Raw genomic sequence first — 16261 nt, 5'->3', positions numbered from 1 at the left:
CGCCGTCGAAGTTTCGCGTCCGAAAGACTGAGTCAAGTTGATTTCGCTTTCGAAAAATTGCAGTCAACGTCAGAGATCAAGTTGATTTCGCGGTGCCGTCTCGCTCTTGTGGAAGATTTACAAAGTTTCGGGTCGGGACGGTTAACTCAAATCCAAAGCAGATTGAATTCAGATATGAAAAACTGACCTGTTTTTAAAAATAGATCTGATTCGCATTGGATCAAATAGTGCCGAACCGTTCTGAGTTGATCCAAACCCTACCTACGTTTTTCCCTAGAATAAACTGCCCGGATGGGCACCGAAACTCGGGTGGCTGCTCGTTAGCCACGGAGAGAGAGGAGAATGACAGTAGCAGCAGGGCTAGGGTATGCGCTAATAGCCCTCGGCCCGGCGCTCTCCATCTTCGTCTCCGTCATCGCCAAGAAACCCTTCCTCGTCCTCACGCTTCTCTCCAGGTAATTTCGCCCTTATCGTTTGTATTATTATTTTTGAGAGCTGTTAAATCTTACGTGTAGCTAAACAGTCCCTTGGGAAGATTCTGCTGCTGAATGAAATTTAGCTTTTTGATAATATGAACTTGCATAATTTTAGAAAAAATTCAGACATAATCCGGAGAAATTCTTTAAACTTTTCTTGTGGGGTTTATCTAACAATATACAAAGGCTGATCCAAGCTCGGGGCTGTGATTTCTTGTTGCAGCACACTTTTTTGGCTTGTAAGCTTGATTCTTCTTTCGGGAGCATGGAGGGCGTTTCTTCCTATTAAGTCATCCGCATTGTGGGCTTACGTGATTGTTATAGTCACATCAGTTAGCTTCCAGGAAGGCGTGCGTCTTGTCTTCTGGAAATTGTACAAGTAGGTCGAACAGTTTACAACTTATGCTTTAGTTTCTTTGTGTAGCACAAGCTATTATCTTTTGAGATGAGGATTTCTGTGGAGAGCGCGGGATCCTAAGCGCTTTTGTTGTGATTATGTTGCAAGAATTGATTCTCGTAACCTTGTTAGGAAACTCGAAGAAATGTTGAATGCCTTTGCTGACCGAAAATCTAAGCCTCGTCTCTTCCTGACTGATAAGATGCAGATTGGACTCGGTATGTTGGCATTCTTAAAATCTTAATATGCTGCGTCGGCATTCTTAAAATCTTAATATACTGCGTCGGCATTCTTGCTGCACTAAACCTTCCTTACATAATTAGATCAATTTGTTTTACTTTGTAACGGATGATATCTGCTAAATTTGAATGGTTTTATGTCCGAGACTAAGATGCGTGCTTGTTGAACGGGACGGCTGTTTTTTAATACCTAACTTGCATTGGAAAGAAGGATCATGCCCCTTCTTTTTTTCCTAGTAAAAAATTGGCTGATGTTGTCATCAGTATTCGAAACCAATGCTGTAATGAATATTCATTGTGTGGAATTACTGTTTACTGTTTTTTTATTCAATGAATAACATGGTAGGGGAGTTGTACCAGGTTAAGAAAGATATTATGTTACTGGAATTTAGCTATAAGTTGTTAAACAGTGGTCTAAACATTCAAATAAAATACTTAAGGAGCATGCTATTTAAATGTCTTTCTAAGGTTAATTATCATTTTTTTAGATAAAACCCCACCGAAGAGGCCTATGCGTTAATGATGAGAAAAAAAAAGTCCATAATGACTCCAAAGCTCACTAAAATACAACATTTGAAAGATAAAAACCTAAGAGCCTCAAAATTCACCTAAAAATAAAAACCAAGACAATACAAAAAGAAGATCAGCCTAAGCACAAGCAAACAAAAAAGGAGTTAGGGGAAGTCACCAATAAAAATTAATTATCATTATTAGACCACATTTTCATGTAGTAGGCATAACAAATCTTATTTGCTGAACTATTACTTGAATGAATGGAGTATAATAAGGATGTATAAATGCAACTTTTGACATAATATTTGATTATTGGGCTTGTTAGAGGACAGCCAAATATTGTCTTTTCTATAAGAATGGATGGGATGATTCTTTATCCGTGATGCATGCATGATAGAAAACAGGATGGTGGAAACTTCATAGAGTTTGATACTTTGATTATTCAAAATGAAAAGGGATGAAACCAATCCTTTTATATTCATATAGTGTGGAAGGAAAGAAAGCCAATCGGATAGTCTTTACTTCATTTTCCTAACACATGTTCTCTTGCAAGAGTCCTATTGAAAGAACTTCAAGTAGATATGCTATTATCTGCAAAGAATTTTTTTTCTTTTGTGTATGGGAATCATGTTGACTGATTTAAGGAAGATGTGTGAAAAGAGTGCAGGAGGCGTAGAAAGATACATAATTGAATCATCAAAATAGGTTGTGCCATATCTTCAGAACATAATGGAAATTGAATCTTCAAAGCTTCAATGAGAGGGGAGGTCAAGTATCCGTTTGGCTACCAGAAAATTTCATTTCATTATGTTATAATTACAACTGTCCATGAAATGATCCTTTTATATAAGGATTTTAAACCATAAAAGTTCTAAAGTACTACTGACAAATAAATTAATGACATGAAGAACTAAAGTAAAATGATTAAAGCAATTTAATTTTCTAAAGAACTTAACGTATAAATAAGTTCATTAGTTAATCAACTTTATGATCATTGTGGAAGCCTGATGATAGCAACTTTGGTAGTTGCTAATCTATGGAAATCCTTAAACATTTTCTATGGGCTGCTTTAGCTCTCCCGAGGTGTTAAGAATTGTTCCTTTGAGACTAACATTAGTGATTGGGAAAATGGTGGAACTACTCTTCATAGCAAATTATATAACCACTCAAAGGTAGATGATATCTCCAACAAATTAAAAAAAGGCTTGTGTCTCCTAATGCTAATACTAGAAGGCACAGTGGATGCAAAATAAACAAGCTCCTTACAAGATCATCTATGGAAGTATAACAAGTGCAGGGGTTCCATTGTCATTGCAAATTCCATCTGTAGAAGTAAAACATGTTCTATAGGCTTGAGACTATCTCAACCAAGCTTCATCAAAATTAGGATCAATATAAATGTCAAAAGGTAAATTATGTGCAAACATATTAGGTCATAATTGCTTAATATTGTAATTAAGCTTTATAACTGTTAAAATCCAGCCATTAAAACACAAATAAATCCAACGGCTACAGTGGTCAATCCGTGGGACACATGACTCATGACAGAATACCTTCCATATTCGGGTAGCTGGTTTAGAAAGGATTATAGAAGGATTATATTAGAGTTATTCTGTATTTATTTGTTTCTTTCTTAAGATATCTTGTATAGGTCTATAAATAGGGATGATTTTCTATAATAAAATTAAGCTTTTCCGCTCAAATTCCTAGTTCCAACATGGTATCAGAGTCACGACGAAAATAAAGAGGAAACCATTGACGAAGCCTTACCGGACGGAGCCTGAAGCAAGAGCTGACGAAGTCGAAAGCCTCGATCCTCGTAGAAGCTGAAATCGAAAGCCTTGGCGTCGCCTAAGAGATCCTTGCGAAACGAAGCTTTACCGATGGAACCCGAAGTCTTGATCCATGCATGCATAAGAAGAGAAGACCTTGCGAGGGAAGCTTTACCGACGCCTCGCGGACGGAAGAGGCCAAGACCTTGCGGGACTAGGTCTTGCTGACGACTTGACGATCCTCGAGTGCAAGAGAAAAAGAAGTAGAAAAAGCCTACGCCACTCCCCTCCGGTTGACTTCCCATGCGGATGCGAGTCGACCAGAAGACTCGCATGCAGACGTGCAGACTAGTCTGGAAGATCTGACTGCAAGAGCTAAGTGGGCGGAAACTTGCGGGAGAAGCTCCTCACGTGCTACCTGATCCAGGGTTGTGTCGTTTCGGTTTGCCCTACAAGTAAACCGAGAGGAAAAAAATCATCCTTTATTGCCAAAACTAAAGATTGGAGGATTATTTTGAAGCCTTCATTTCTACCCAAAATTGACATCTTAATGTCAGAAATTAACAAGGTTTGAAAACCGGACCGGACAACGAACGTGAAGAAGGAGAGGTTCACGGTTGACCGGTCGAACCGGATGACGTAATAAATAATAATATTATTAAAATTTATAAAATGAATTATAAATTTTGCTCTAATAACATATTTTATTTTTCTCCAGGCTTTCAGTTAAGAGGTGAGAATTAATGTGATGTTCACTTTCTCAAGAGCAAAATCAAGTGCAAGCCAAGTAAAAGAGATAATAACACCTGTTAATTTGAAAGATTAACGTTGATATTTGCTTGTAAAAACATCATTAACAATCATCAGGAATTACGAAACCTTCTATAATGCAGTAAACTATAAGGGGAATGATAACGGCATAAAAAGTTACATAAAAAATCAAATAAAACATAGAAAGAAAACTTATATCCAAATAAATTTAACATTAAGCAATAAGCATAAAGTATTGGATTATCAGAGATCACTGGATAATAATAAATACTAATAAAAATCAAGAACCCTAGCTTTCTCTAGTCGTAGGGATCCAAAACAAACAACAATGGAAAGAAATAGCTCACGGTAAATCGTGCGTCGGCTGGGAGGTCGGAGGAGTTCACCGACGGCTGGGATGTCGGAGGAGTGCGCCGACGGCTGGGCTGGTTGGAGATGGTTGGAGGAGTGCACTGACGACTGAGCTGGTTGGAGATGATCGGAGGAGTGCTTCGGCTTATGCTTGTGGATGGAGGAGTCGATCTCATCTTGCTTGGAGTCGTCGAGTGAATAGGGAAGGAAAAGCCGCAGGCTTAGGGCAGACTACCGATAAATTACCTTAAAAATTCCCTACGCGCGCTCGATCGTGGATGGAGGGCCGAGATTTGCGAAATTAAGAATCGGCCGGTTCTTCAAAAACCGCCCGGTTCGACGGTTCCCCGGTTCAACCGGGTTTTGGGCCGGTTTTTTAACGGTTTTAAATCCAGCCGGTTTTATAATCAAACCGAACAGCCCGCCAGACCAGTTCGCGGTTGAATCGGTCAAACCGGCCGGTCCGGTCCGGTTTTGAGAACCATGGAAGTTAACTCTTCCCAAAGCATTGATCAATTTGAGGATGCCACGGTGCACTAAGGATGAGGTGACCTCTAATGCATGCAAACTTCATATTGCCTAAATTAGAAGAACTAGCTAAAATGGTCTCAATTTGTGAAGACCTATCTGATGGGGAAAGGAAAAATACACCCTCCTCGGAGGAGGACCAAAAGAAGGAGATACTAATTTTTGGGCATGGATGAAGCAGACTCCATGATTATGTCATGGTTGTGGAATTGCATAACTCCAGAAATTAGTGATACATTCATGTTCCTTTTCATTGCATAGGACATATGGGATGCTGCACAGGCTTCTCCAAAGCTCGTGATGCGGCTCAAATCTTTGAAATTAAAGTCAAAGTTTGAAGCACAAAGCAAGGGAGTAAGATTGTGACGGAGTATGCCCCTTCTACAAAATCTATGCAAGAACTTGATTACTACAGATATATAGAAACTAGATGCCCGGAAGATGCTGCGATCCTAAAATACTTTTGTGAAAAAGATAGAGGTTATGATTTTCTTGCAGTACTAAATGCTGAACATGTTAGAGTCCAAATCCTTGGCAAAGAAGAGACACCATCACTTAATGAAAGCATTTTTCTCATCCGCACGGAAGAAAGTCGACTAGGAGTGATGTTAAAACCAAAGGTCGTTGAAAGTTCAGCAATGGTGATGAACAGAGAATCATCATGGAAGAAGAAAGGTAAGGATTCCTCAAAATTCAAGGACAAAGACTCACTTTGGTGAATTTATTACAAGAAATTAAGACACACAAAAGAAACGTGCTGGAAAACACATGGAACACCCCCCCCCCCCCCCCGCCCCCCCCCCCCCCCCCCCCAAGTAAGGAGTGGAATCAAAGAACTGAAACAAGTCAGCCTAACCCAGAAGCACAATCCAACATTCAAGAATTCAATAAAGAAGATATTGATAACTAAAACGAATCATGGTATCTCTTGAAAAACTAAATGCATATTCTTCACTTGCACTCTCAGGATCAAAGATCGGGGAAGACGACTGGACATGCTAAGGAGAGAGCAGGACTATACCACCTGGAAGAAATGTACTAAGTTCCCACTACCGGCCTTCATTGCTGTAATTCTAAGGAATACAGGTTCCTACAACCGACCTTCATTGTTGGTCTTCTAAGGAATTCAAAGTTCCCACTACCGGCCTTCATAGTTGGAATTATGAGAAATACAGGTTCCCACTACCGGCCTTCATTGCTGGAATTATGAGGAATATAAGTTCCCACAACCGGTCTTCATTGCCAAAATTCTAAGGAATACTGGTCTTTCAATCGGCCTTCATTGTCGGATTTTGAGGATAGGTTCCCATCACCGGCCTTCATTACCGACTTTTTTTTATTGCTTTTATCCTATCTATAACCAATGCAACCTTGATTGCTGCCCTGCTTAATATAGCCTTCATTGTTAGCCTTTGCTACCGCAATGTCTGAAGCTAATTTTCCCTAAAGTTTTGTTCAAATGGAGGGCTCTATGGTGCACCGAGGAACTTGATAACTCTATTTTTTGTGACAAATTACCAAGCTGGAAATGACATAGATATATTACCCAGCTTGTGGGGGAGTGTTAAAATCCAATCATTAAAACACAAACAAATCCAACGGCTACAGTGGTCAATCCATGGGATGCAGGACTCACGACAGAATACCTTCCATATTCGGGTAACTAGTTTAGGAAGGATTATATTAAAGTTATTTTGTATTTATTTGTTTCTTTATTAGGATATATATTGTATAGATCTATAAATAGGGATAATTTTCTATAATAAAATTAAGTTTTTCCTCTCAAATTTCTAGTTTGAACAATAACCTTAGTAGGTATAAACAAATTGGTATAGGTGCAATCAGTTTGATAAAGCTAGAAAACACTAAACCATAAATTTCTACAAAAAAATTTCTAGATACTCCAATGAGTTTGCATTATGGTTGCTTTCCTTTCATCATGAATAACAATTGTCAGTCAAAAATAGGTAAGCATGGTGCAAAAAGTGTGCTAAAGATGTGAATACTAGATCATGATTACATATTTTTCATTATGTATAAAAATATTCATCCAAAGCCAACAGTTAACTCGTGCAAATGCTCAATACATGATGCAATCCGATCATAAAATGCATGCTTGGGCCATACAATGGCAACTATATATTATCTAAAGGCTGCATCATGAAGAGGAACCTAAAGAGCAATGAAGGATTGCAAAGTTCAAATTGTGAGCAGCCAAGCATTGAACCTACGTACTACAATCTCCAACTAGCAGCGTGTGAGCAACAAGGGTTTGTGACTGTACGTGCTAGTGGTAAAGCAAGTATAACTTAAGGTCGATATTTATTTTTTTTTTTCAAATTAAAGGTGGTTATATAATAATCAGTTAAATCTCCTAGACGGTAATTAGTAATTACTAATATAATTTGTCATACTAACTTATTAGCTTAATGCTAATTATAAATATTTCTTTTACTAATTATTCTCCCTTATTATTTTGCAGGTTAACTTTCATTCATTTTTTTGTATTTATTATAATTTATTAAGTGATAAGATTGAACTAGATAAAAATGTAATATCACTTACACTTGTATTACTTTAAAATGTCCTCAGATTTAACTTTGGTGTGAACTTTAACTTTCATTTTTAGACCTATAATCAAATTGAATTAATTTTTAGTAGTTGATGGACTAAATTGGGGCAGTGTGACTGGGGCTAAATTTGGCGCTTAATCATTGTCGAGGGACTATTTTAGGGTTTTTCTCATTTATGAAGTTATGAGAAGTCTTCCTTCAATAAATGGAAAGCCATACCTGTATATTTGATTCAGCATGTGTATATTATATGGATGTTTAACCTTTTATAGAAAAATATTTCAAATATTTTGAAGTTTAAAATAATAGTTTATTAACCTTGGGATTCAACATTAACCATATTATGAATTATATAATTTCAAGTTCTACCCTAGATGGAGGATTGGGAGGTTAAAATTTTTTGGGAAGAAGAGCAGATGCCACCTTTGGTGCCACTTTCAAGGAGGGGAACGAGTGAATGGTATAGTCGGCGAAGAAATTGGGATGAAGATTGGAGAGCCGATTTGGGGGAGAGGGATCAAAACACCTGCTATACTGGAGGAGGAAGAAGTAATTGGGGCAATGATGATCCTAAGTTGAGAAAGTTAAAGATGCCGATTTTTTAGGGAGAAGATGTTCACGGGTGGATTTATCGGGTGGAGCTATATTTTGTTGTAGATGTGTTGACAGAAGATGACACCCTAGCCGCTCTAGGTCTATAAGGCTAGGCTTTGTCGTGTTATCAATGGAGAGACTTGCGAGATCCAATCCGATCATGATGTGAGTTCAAAGATTGTCTACTATAACGTTTCTGAACTAGTTGGGAATGAGATTTATATGAACAGTTCTTTGTTCTGGTGCAGTAGGGGATGGTGATAGAGTATCGGGTGAAGTTTGAGTACTTCTCAAGTTGATTGGGAAGGTTGTCAGAGACTGTGCTAGAGTGGAATTTTATGAAGGGGCTCAAGCTTGATGTTCGAGCAGTTGTTTGAGTATTAAAACCACATGGTTTCGGAGAGGCTATGGAGTTTGCCCAACTAGTGGAAGATAAGAACTTTTTAGAGAGGAGTAGCCATATCAGCAGTTTGAGAGTCTCCTATTGCACAAATATTACATTTTTGGCACCAAAGGTGCAAATGTTGTCTATTTAGAAGGAAGCTCTGAGGGATAAATGTTAGGGAGTACGACTAGGGGGAACTTCAAGAGGTTGTCTAAATCAACAATTCGGGCCAAGGGTTTATACTTTAGGTGTGATGAAAAGTTTGCTCCAAGCCACCATTGTAAGGACTGTTTATTATAGGTCCTAATAGGTTGCGATGAGGAGGAAGATTTGCAGAGGAGGAAGCAGAGGAAGATGATCACTTGTACTTAGATGTTGCAGAGGTATCCTTTAACTCAGTGGTCAGGTTCACATCGAACCACACCTTGAAAGTTAAGGGGAAGATCGGGCATCAGGAGTTGGTAGTACTGGTGGATAGTGGAGCTACCCACAATTTCATTTCCAATAGGATGGTGGATTAGTTGGGGCTGAAATTAGTGGACATGGGGGGTTTTGGGGTTATGCTTGGAACATGAAAAGTAGATAGTAGAGGAATTTGCAAAGAGGTGATCCTAATCCTTTTAGAGGTTTAGGTATTGGAAGACTTTCTGCCATTGGATTTGGGGAGCATAAATGCGATACTGGGAATGAAGTGGCTGTAGAATTTGGGGAAGACCAAGATTGGTTGGAAGGCTTTAACAATGGAGTTCAAGATTTGGAGGAAGAGTGTGGCTATTAGAGGGATCCTAGCTTGTCCAAAATTATGGTTTCACTCAAAACCATGGTGAGGGCAATCCAGGGCGAAGGAGTGGAATTTTTGGTGGAGGTGTAGAGTTTGGAAGAAGAAGAGGATGGGGAGGAGATAGAAGCACCATATATGGTTTAACCACTCCTACAACTGTATTGAGAGGCGTTCCAGCCAGTTCAGGATTTGGCTCCACTACGGGAAAATGAGCATACTTTCATTTTGAAGGAAGGAGTCTCACTTATCACTGTTCGTCCGTACAATTATCCCCAAATCTAGAAGGATGAGATTAAGAGATTGATCTGGGAGATACTGGAGGCAAGGATCATTTGGCCTAGTTTCAGTCCATTTCCATTTTCTAGTTTAGTGCTATTAGTGAAAAAAGAAAAATGATAGAGGTTTGTGTTGACTACCATGAGTTGAACAAGCAAACTGTGCTGGATAAGTTTCCTATTATAGTGATTGATGAGTTGCTTAAACCTCTAGGTTTGTCATAGAAGGTGTGAGAAGAGATAACCATGGATTTCATTGAAGGTTTGCTAAAATCGGAGGGTTTTTTGGTGATTTTGGTAATAGTGGATAGGCTAAACAAGTATGCTCACTTTATTTTCCTGCGACACCCATACACGACTGTTTCAGGAGGTGGTCCACCTACATGGAATTTCAGAATCTATAGTGTCAGATAGAGACAAGGTGTTCCTATGTCACTTATGGAAAGAGCTATTTCAAATGTAGGGGATCATTTTAAAGAGAAGTATATCATATCATCTATAGACTGATGGACAAACCGAGATGGTGAACATAAGTGTGGAGACTTATTTGAGATATTTTGTATTAGAAATACCTAAGACCTGGGTGAAGTGGTTACCTTGCGCCTAGTACTGGTACAATACATCCTACCATAGTGTAGCACAAACTACTCCCTTCAAAGTCCTTTATGGCCTATGATGCACGGACATGGACACGGCGACACGGACACGACACGACACAGACACGGGACACGGTTTTTTTTTGAAAATATAGGACACGGGTACGGCGCGGACACGACAATACATTTTTTTATATAGTGTATATATATTAATGTAATATATTATTAAAAATGACAAACAATAATAAATGAATGACATGATAACTTGTCTAGCTTATAATATAAAATATTTAGTACAAAATATCTAGTACAACCACAAAAATATAAGCAAATAATCACTTCCTACAATATCAAGCATTCAAGCTTCAACTACTAGGATTAGCTTTAGAGGTTTATTTTTTGCCTTCAATATCATCATCATTGAATATCACTGCTTTCAACTCTGGTTCAACAAGAGAAAGATTTGTAATTGTGCAAAAAGAGAGGAGATGAAAATACCTTCAATGTCAAAGAGAAATGAAAATGAGAATATTCGATGAATGGATATTAAATGCAGACGTTGATTTGATGTTATAGATAGGAAATAAGAAATTTAGTTTAAATCTCGCAAAATATAAGAAATTATATTTTAAAAAAAATTATAAAATATTTAAGATACGCATGTCGGACATGCGTGTCCAATTTGTTTTTAATATTTTTTTAATCGGACACGTTTTCGGTGTGTCCGACACGTGTCGGAGGAGTGTCGTGTCAGACACTGCACGCCTCTTTGAGGAGAAGTGTCGGTGCATCATAGTTTATGGCAAAGAGCCTCCTCACTTGGTATACTATGGGACCAAGAGCAGTTTCATCAGTGGAATAGTAGCTGGAGGAACGAGATTGAATATTGGGAGAGCTATAGCGGCGCCTACTGAGTGCACAATAATTTATGAAGAAGCAGGTTGACGGGTATAAAAGGGATGTGCAGTTCGCGATGGTTGATAAGGTGTATTTAAAGATTTGACCTCACAGACATAAGATTTTAGCTCGAAGAAGAAATGAAAAAGTTATTTCCACGGTATTATGGGCCTTATGAGGTTCTGGAGAGGATTGGTGCCATGACTTATTGTTTGCAGCTACCCCCCTACTTCCACCATACACCCAATATTCCATATGTCCCAGCTGAGGAAAGTTATTAGCTACCACAATCCATCACCGACGCTACCAATGATCTTGGCAGAGGAAATGGAGGTGATATTGGAGCTAATGGTTTGCTCGACAACTGGAGGAGCTAGAGAAGTGCTGATTGAGTGGAATGATCTGCCCTACTATGAAGCAACATGAAAACCATATCGGATGATTCAATAGCAGTTTTCCTTCATTCCACCTTGAGGACAAGGTGACTCTTTGGAAGGGGAGTATTGATAGACTGGTTGAGCCAGTCCAGCCAATCAACTCGACCCTAATAAGGGGGGCTAGTCTAGCTGGAGGGCAAAAGAGCCTTATGGGCCCCACTAATGTGGGAGCGAGCAGGGAGAAAGGGGGGCTCAAAGGGGATTAATTCTACCTTTAATTATTTAAAATAGAAAACTAAAATTAGGAGATAATTAGGAAGGCTTATTTAGTGAAAAAGGGCTATTTGAATTCAGATTTTGGATGAAATTAAGAAAGTTTATTTCAGGAAAGATGATTGATTGGAATTCAGATTTGGGAGAAAATTAGGAAGGTTTATTTAGGATTAATTAGGTTATTTTTTTCATTATGTGATTTTGTGTTTTGGAGTAATTTTCTTTGAAGTTGTTCCTAGCGATGCCTATGATTTGTGGAGAGTTGGTCTACCTCTAGAGTAGTAGATTAATTTGTATCCTGGTTTATTGTGCCGATATCAATAAAATTAGCCCATAACCTCTTTCTTTCCCACTGATATTTGCTACGTTTTCTCTTTGCTATTGTGTTTTTTTTGTTGCATGGAGATTGGATTCCCATCAAATTGTCTTCCTCTACTAAGCTCATGTCTCTGTTGTCGATGGTTCGAGAATTTTTAGAGAGTGGAGAGGGGAATGAAAATGAGAGAGGAGTTTGATTGTGAGAGAGAGATCATGAATGAGAGGGATGGGAGGCTTGTGTGCTGGTTTGAGTGAAGGTGGAGAGGGTATGAGTGTCATGTGAGAGAGGGGGGGTGGGGGGCTCAATGGGGACTAATTCTACTATTAATTACTTACCATAGAAAATCAAAACTAGGAGATAATTAGGAATGTTTATTTAGTGAAAGAGGGCTGATTTGAATTCAAATTTGGGATGAAATTAAGAAGGTTTATTTAGGAAAAGATGGTTGATTGGAATTCAGATTTTGTAAGAAATTTGGAAGGTTTATTTAGGATTAATTATGTGGTTTTATTTTTATTATGTGATTTTATGTTTTGGAGTATTTTTTTTTAACTTCTCCCTATCTGCGCCTAGGATTTGTGGAGAGTCGGTCTACCTCTCGAATAGTAGATTAACTTGCATCTTGGTTTGTTGTGTCGATATCAATAAAATTAGCTCATAATCTCATTCTTTCTCGTTGATTTTGCTTTCTCTTCGTTATTGTTGTTTTTTTGGGCTACGTAGAGATCGGATTCCCATCAAATTGCCTTCTAGTGAACTCCTGTCTTTGTCGTCAGTGGTTCGGGAATTTTTAGAGAGCAGAGAGGGAAATGAAAATGAGAGAGGAGCTTGAGTGTGAGGGAGAGATCATGAATGAGAGGGATGGGAGGCTTGTGTGCTGATTTGAGTGAAGGTGGAGAGGGTATGAGCGCCGTGTGAGGGGGAATCACCTCACCCCACCCCACCCCACCCCAAAACATTAGGTTAACTAGCATAAAACTCAAACCTAACTGACTTGAACGTTCCTAACTCGAACCCGACTCGTTTGACCCGTTTACTATAAAAATCCTGTAGCATTTTTAGCTCAGTATGGCCTGTTAACTCAAACATGACCCGTTTAACCCAAAAATTACTTGTTTAAGCTAGACGAAAATGATAATTGGGTTTATTTCGAGTTAATTCTACATTTTTGGTCTAACCTAAATGTGAATTAAAAATTGATTGGGTTATGATTTTAGTATTGAACCTGACCTAAGTAATGATTGGGTCAATCAGAACATGGATTTTTTTATTCGGGTTTAAATTGTTGGGTTGAGTCATTTATTAGCACCCATATTCTTCGGGTTACAAGATTTTTGCCTACAATGATACAATATCTAGAAGGTGATTTTGATGGGGACATCGGCAGCGATTTCGACACATGTACCTTCAGGAGATGCCGGAGATCGACGGCCACGATCATGATCTGTATTTTCATCATTTTATGTAGTAGTTTATTTTTATTTTATGTTTTTCCATTTTTTGCCCTTATGGGTATTTGGTAGCTATTGTAGCTTAAGAGGTATTTTAGTCTTTTGTTTTTCTTTGTCATTGTGAGGCCTATTTATATGGCCATTCTCTTGTAATAGTTAGTTTTGGAAAAATGAAAATTTTATTTTGATGATTCTCTTTGTGAGTTCATGAAGCCTCTAAAGATCTCTTTGTGAGTTCTTGAAGAGGAGTTCGCCGGAGATCTCTTTGTGAGTTGTACCGGTGGCGTGGTGCAAGCCACCAAACTCCTGCACAAGAGCTCCACGTTCCAGCTGTCCCAGATATCCAATTTGCTGGTCTTCCCCTTCTCAGCTTGCTGCCAAGAAGATCCAAACCCAGTTTTCTCACTGCTCTGTGGCCTGAAGTCACCCCGGTTGCTGTCTTGAAGCCCTCCAAGGGCTATTACAGGTTTTCTGCCATTACAAATGCTGTCCAGTGAATTGGAGAGATCACCATTGCAGCCCACTGTCCACTAATATCAAATTCAGCAAGCATAATTGTCCGGGATGACGTCGTAGTTATTGTCCAACAATTCTGCAGGATTCCTTGCACCACACCCTCACCCGGGAGGCCCCAATCGCTGTCCAGAATTCCATACTCCGGCCACCCATCCAAGAACGACGATCTTAGGTTCCTTCTTCCTCGGAGTGACCTCGGTTCTAATGTGGAGACTCTTCTTCCGCTAAAGCCTAGACTAGTTGAGCGTATGGACTCCAAAGGTGAAACTTCTCATTATTAAATCGTGGACTCTTATTTATTGTCGTTGTTTTACAATTATTCTTTGTGTATTCTTGAATTGTTTGGTTGATTGATTGCGCTCTTCTTTGCCTAAGCAAGTTAAAAACTGAGAACTCCAAGGATCAATCTTTTGCTATAAGTGATAATTTTATTTTGGATTATTTTGTTAAAGTTGCTCTCTTTAATTTCTTAAAGTAACTCCATCGCATGTACGTTTCACATCATCTTGGTATCAGAGCATGGATTGCATGCTTTACTTGTGCTAGAAGTTCCTAAGAAGTTAGTTACCATTTGTGTGGCTCATTTGCATGCATACCATTGCTTATTTTATAAGAATTTCCTGTTTTATTTTGCTGTCCAGAATATTTTATGCATGTTGTTGTCATAATAAGCAAGTTTAGTTCATCACCTAAGTGAAGTCTTAGTCTTGCCACCTCATCTAAGTGTTTAGGTCACTTGCTACACTTGAAATACTTGCTGTCCAGATCTTTTCCTGCAATATTTAGGGACATTTAGGTGACCCTAAACCTTTAACAAGTTGCTGTCCAACCTTCCCAACCTGTCCCAAACACTTAGCCAACTTGAGTCATTGTGTTAGGTTGCTGTCCATAGCATTCCAGCAGCATATAGGAGCTTCCTACCTTAGTTGTAAGTGCTGTCCTCACCCTAGACGTTAATCTAATTGCTTGAACAACTTCTCCCACAGCTGTAATTTGCTGTCCACTCATTCACTACACCGTTTAGAGGCATTAGAAGCTTGTTTTCTTCGAGTTTAGGTGCTGTCCTTAACTTTACCACCTTCCTAACTGCCTAGATTTCTTAAACCACCTTTGTAGCTTGCTGCCCGTTATTTTCCTGCACTTTATAGCAAGTCATAGGTATGTTTCCTCCTCGTAGAGTATTGTCCCTTACACCCAATCATCCTTGAGTGTCACTTGACGCTTCCCAATGGACCCGATAAGACTCCAAAAGCGTTTAGATGACATTGTTAACCTAGTGGGCAATATGACTAGAATTATGACGGAGAAACCTGTTGACTATCCCCACTTGAATTATGTATCCCACTCTGCTTTTCAACCTAGACTCGAGTTTAAGCCACAACGAACTCACTTTGAGCCACATTACCGTCTACCTACTTTGATGGTTCCTCGGACCCTTATTACTTTAGGGAATGGGTGAGACAATTAGAGGACTATTTTGAATCGCATGAAATCCCTAATTCTCGCCAGTTTAGCATTGCTAGGTCACACCTGATCGGTAGCGCTCTCCAATTTTGGATGAGGTTAGAAGATCATAAAGAGTCTCGTGGCGAATACCCTACCTCCGATTGGAAAAACATGAGACGAGAACTTGGATTAAAATACCTTTCCCCTACTTATGGTCACCCATCTGTTAGTAACATCAGAGTTGCTGTCCTACCCTATAGGTTTTCACCTAACCGGTGGCCGACCCTCTACTGGGCCTTCTGTTAGACCAATCTCTTATGACTCCCCACTTGGACCTACTTCTAACCATCGCAGTCAACCTTTAGCCTCCCCCCAGTTCTTGACCCTGCAAATATGATTATAAGAAAGGAAAACATTAAGGAGAAGAGGTTCCCTGAACCTGAGACTGAGTGCATCCATTTCGTGGATGCTAATGATAACGAAGACTTCTTTGAGGATGAAACTGAAGTGATTGAATTAGACCCCCTGCCGGACTTAAACCCTGATTTAGGAGGTCTAGAACCTTTTAACCTGGAGACCTTAGCCCCTCTTGAGACTAATATCATTAACGATATCCCTTTAGAGAAGGTCTGCCTGGACAACATTGATTTGGTTCCGGAAGAGATTGATCTGACCTTGAACACAATGAAATTAAAATTGGAAGATTCTAATTTAATTACTGAGATGAATTC

The 16261-nt window shown here is 39.1% G+C and overlaps 1 protein-coding gene across 3 annotated transcripts in view; it reads left to right on the top strand.

Annotated features, from left to right (window-relative positions):
- Positions 1–232: 232 nt before the first annotated feature.
- Positions 233–16261, top strand: part of LOC110109570 (gamma-secretase subunit APH1-like) — a 27154-nt gene continuing 11125 nt past the window's right edge. For all 3 annotated transcript variants that reach the window (XM_028700517.1, XM_028700516.1, XM_020840706.2), the window contains exons 1-3: positions 233–455; positions 700–855; positions 1006–1091. In XM_028700517.1, coding sequence (XP_028556350.1) covers positions 343–455; positions 700–855; positions 1006–1091 — 355 coding nt within the window. In that variant the 5' untranslated portion in view covers positions 233–342. The remainder of the gene's footprint in view (positions 456–699; positions 856–1005; positions 1092–16261) is intronic.

This window comes from Dendrobium catenatum, unplaced genomic scaffold (genome assembly GCF_001605985.2).
Source record: "Dendrobium catenatum unplaced genomic scaffold, ASM160598v2 fragScaff_scaffold_1548, whole genome shotgun sequence".
In the NCBI taxonomy this organism is placed as follows: Eukaryota; Viridiplantae; Streptophyta; class Magnoliopsida; order Asparagales; family Orchidaceae; genus Dendrobium; species Dendrobium catenatum.
This window is presented reverse-complemented; position numbering and strand designations above follow the sequence as displayed.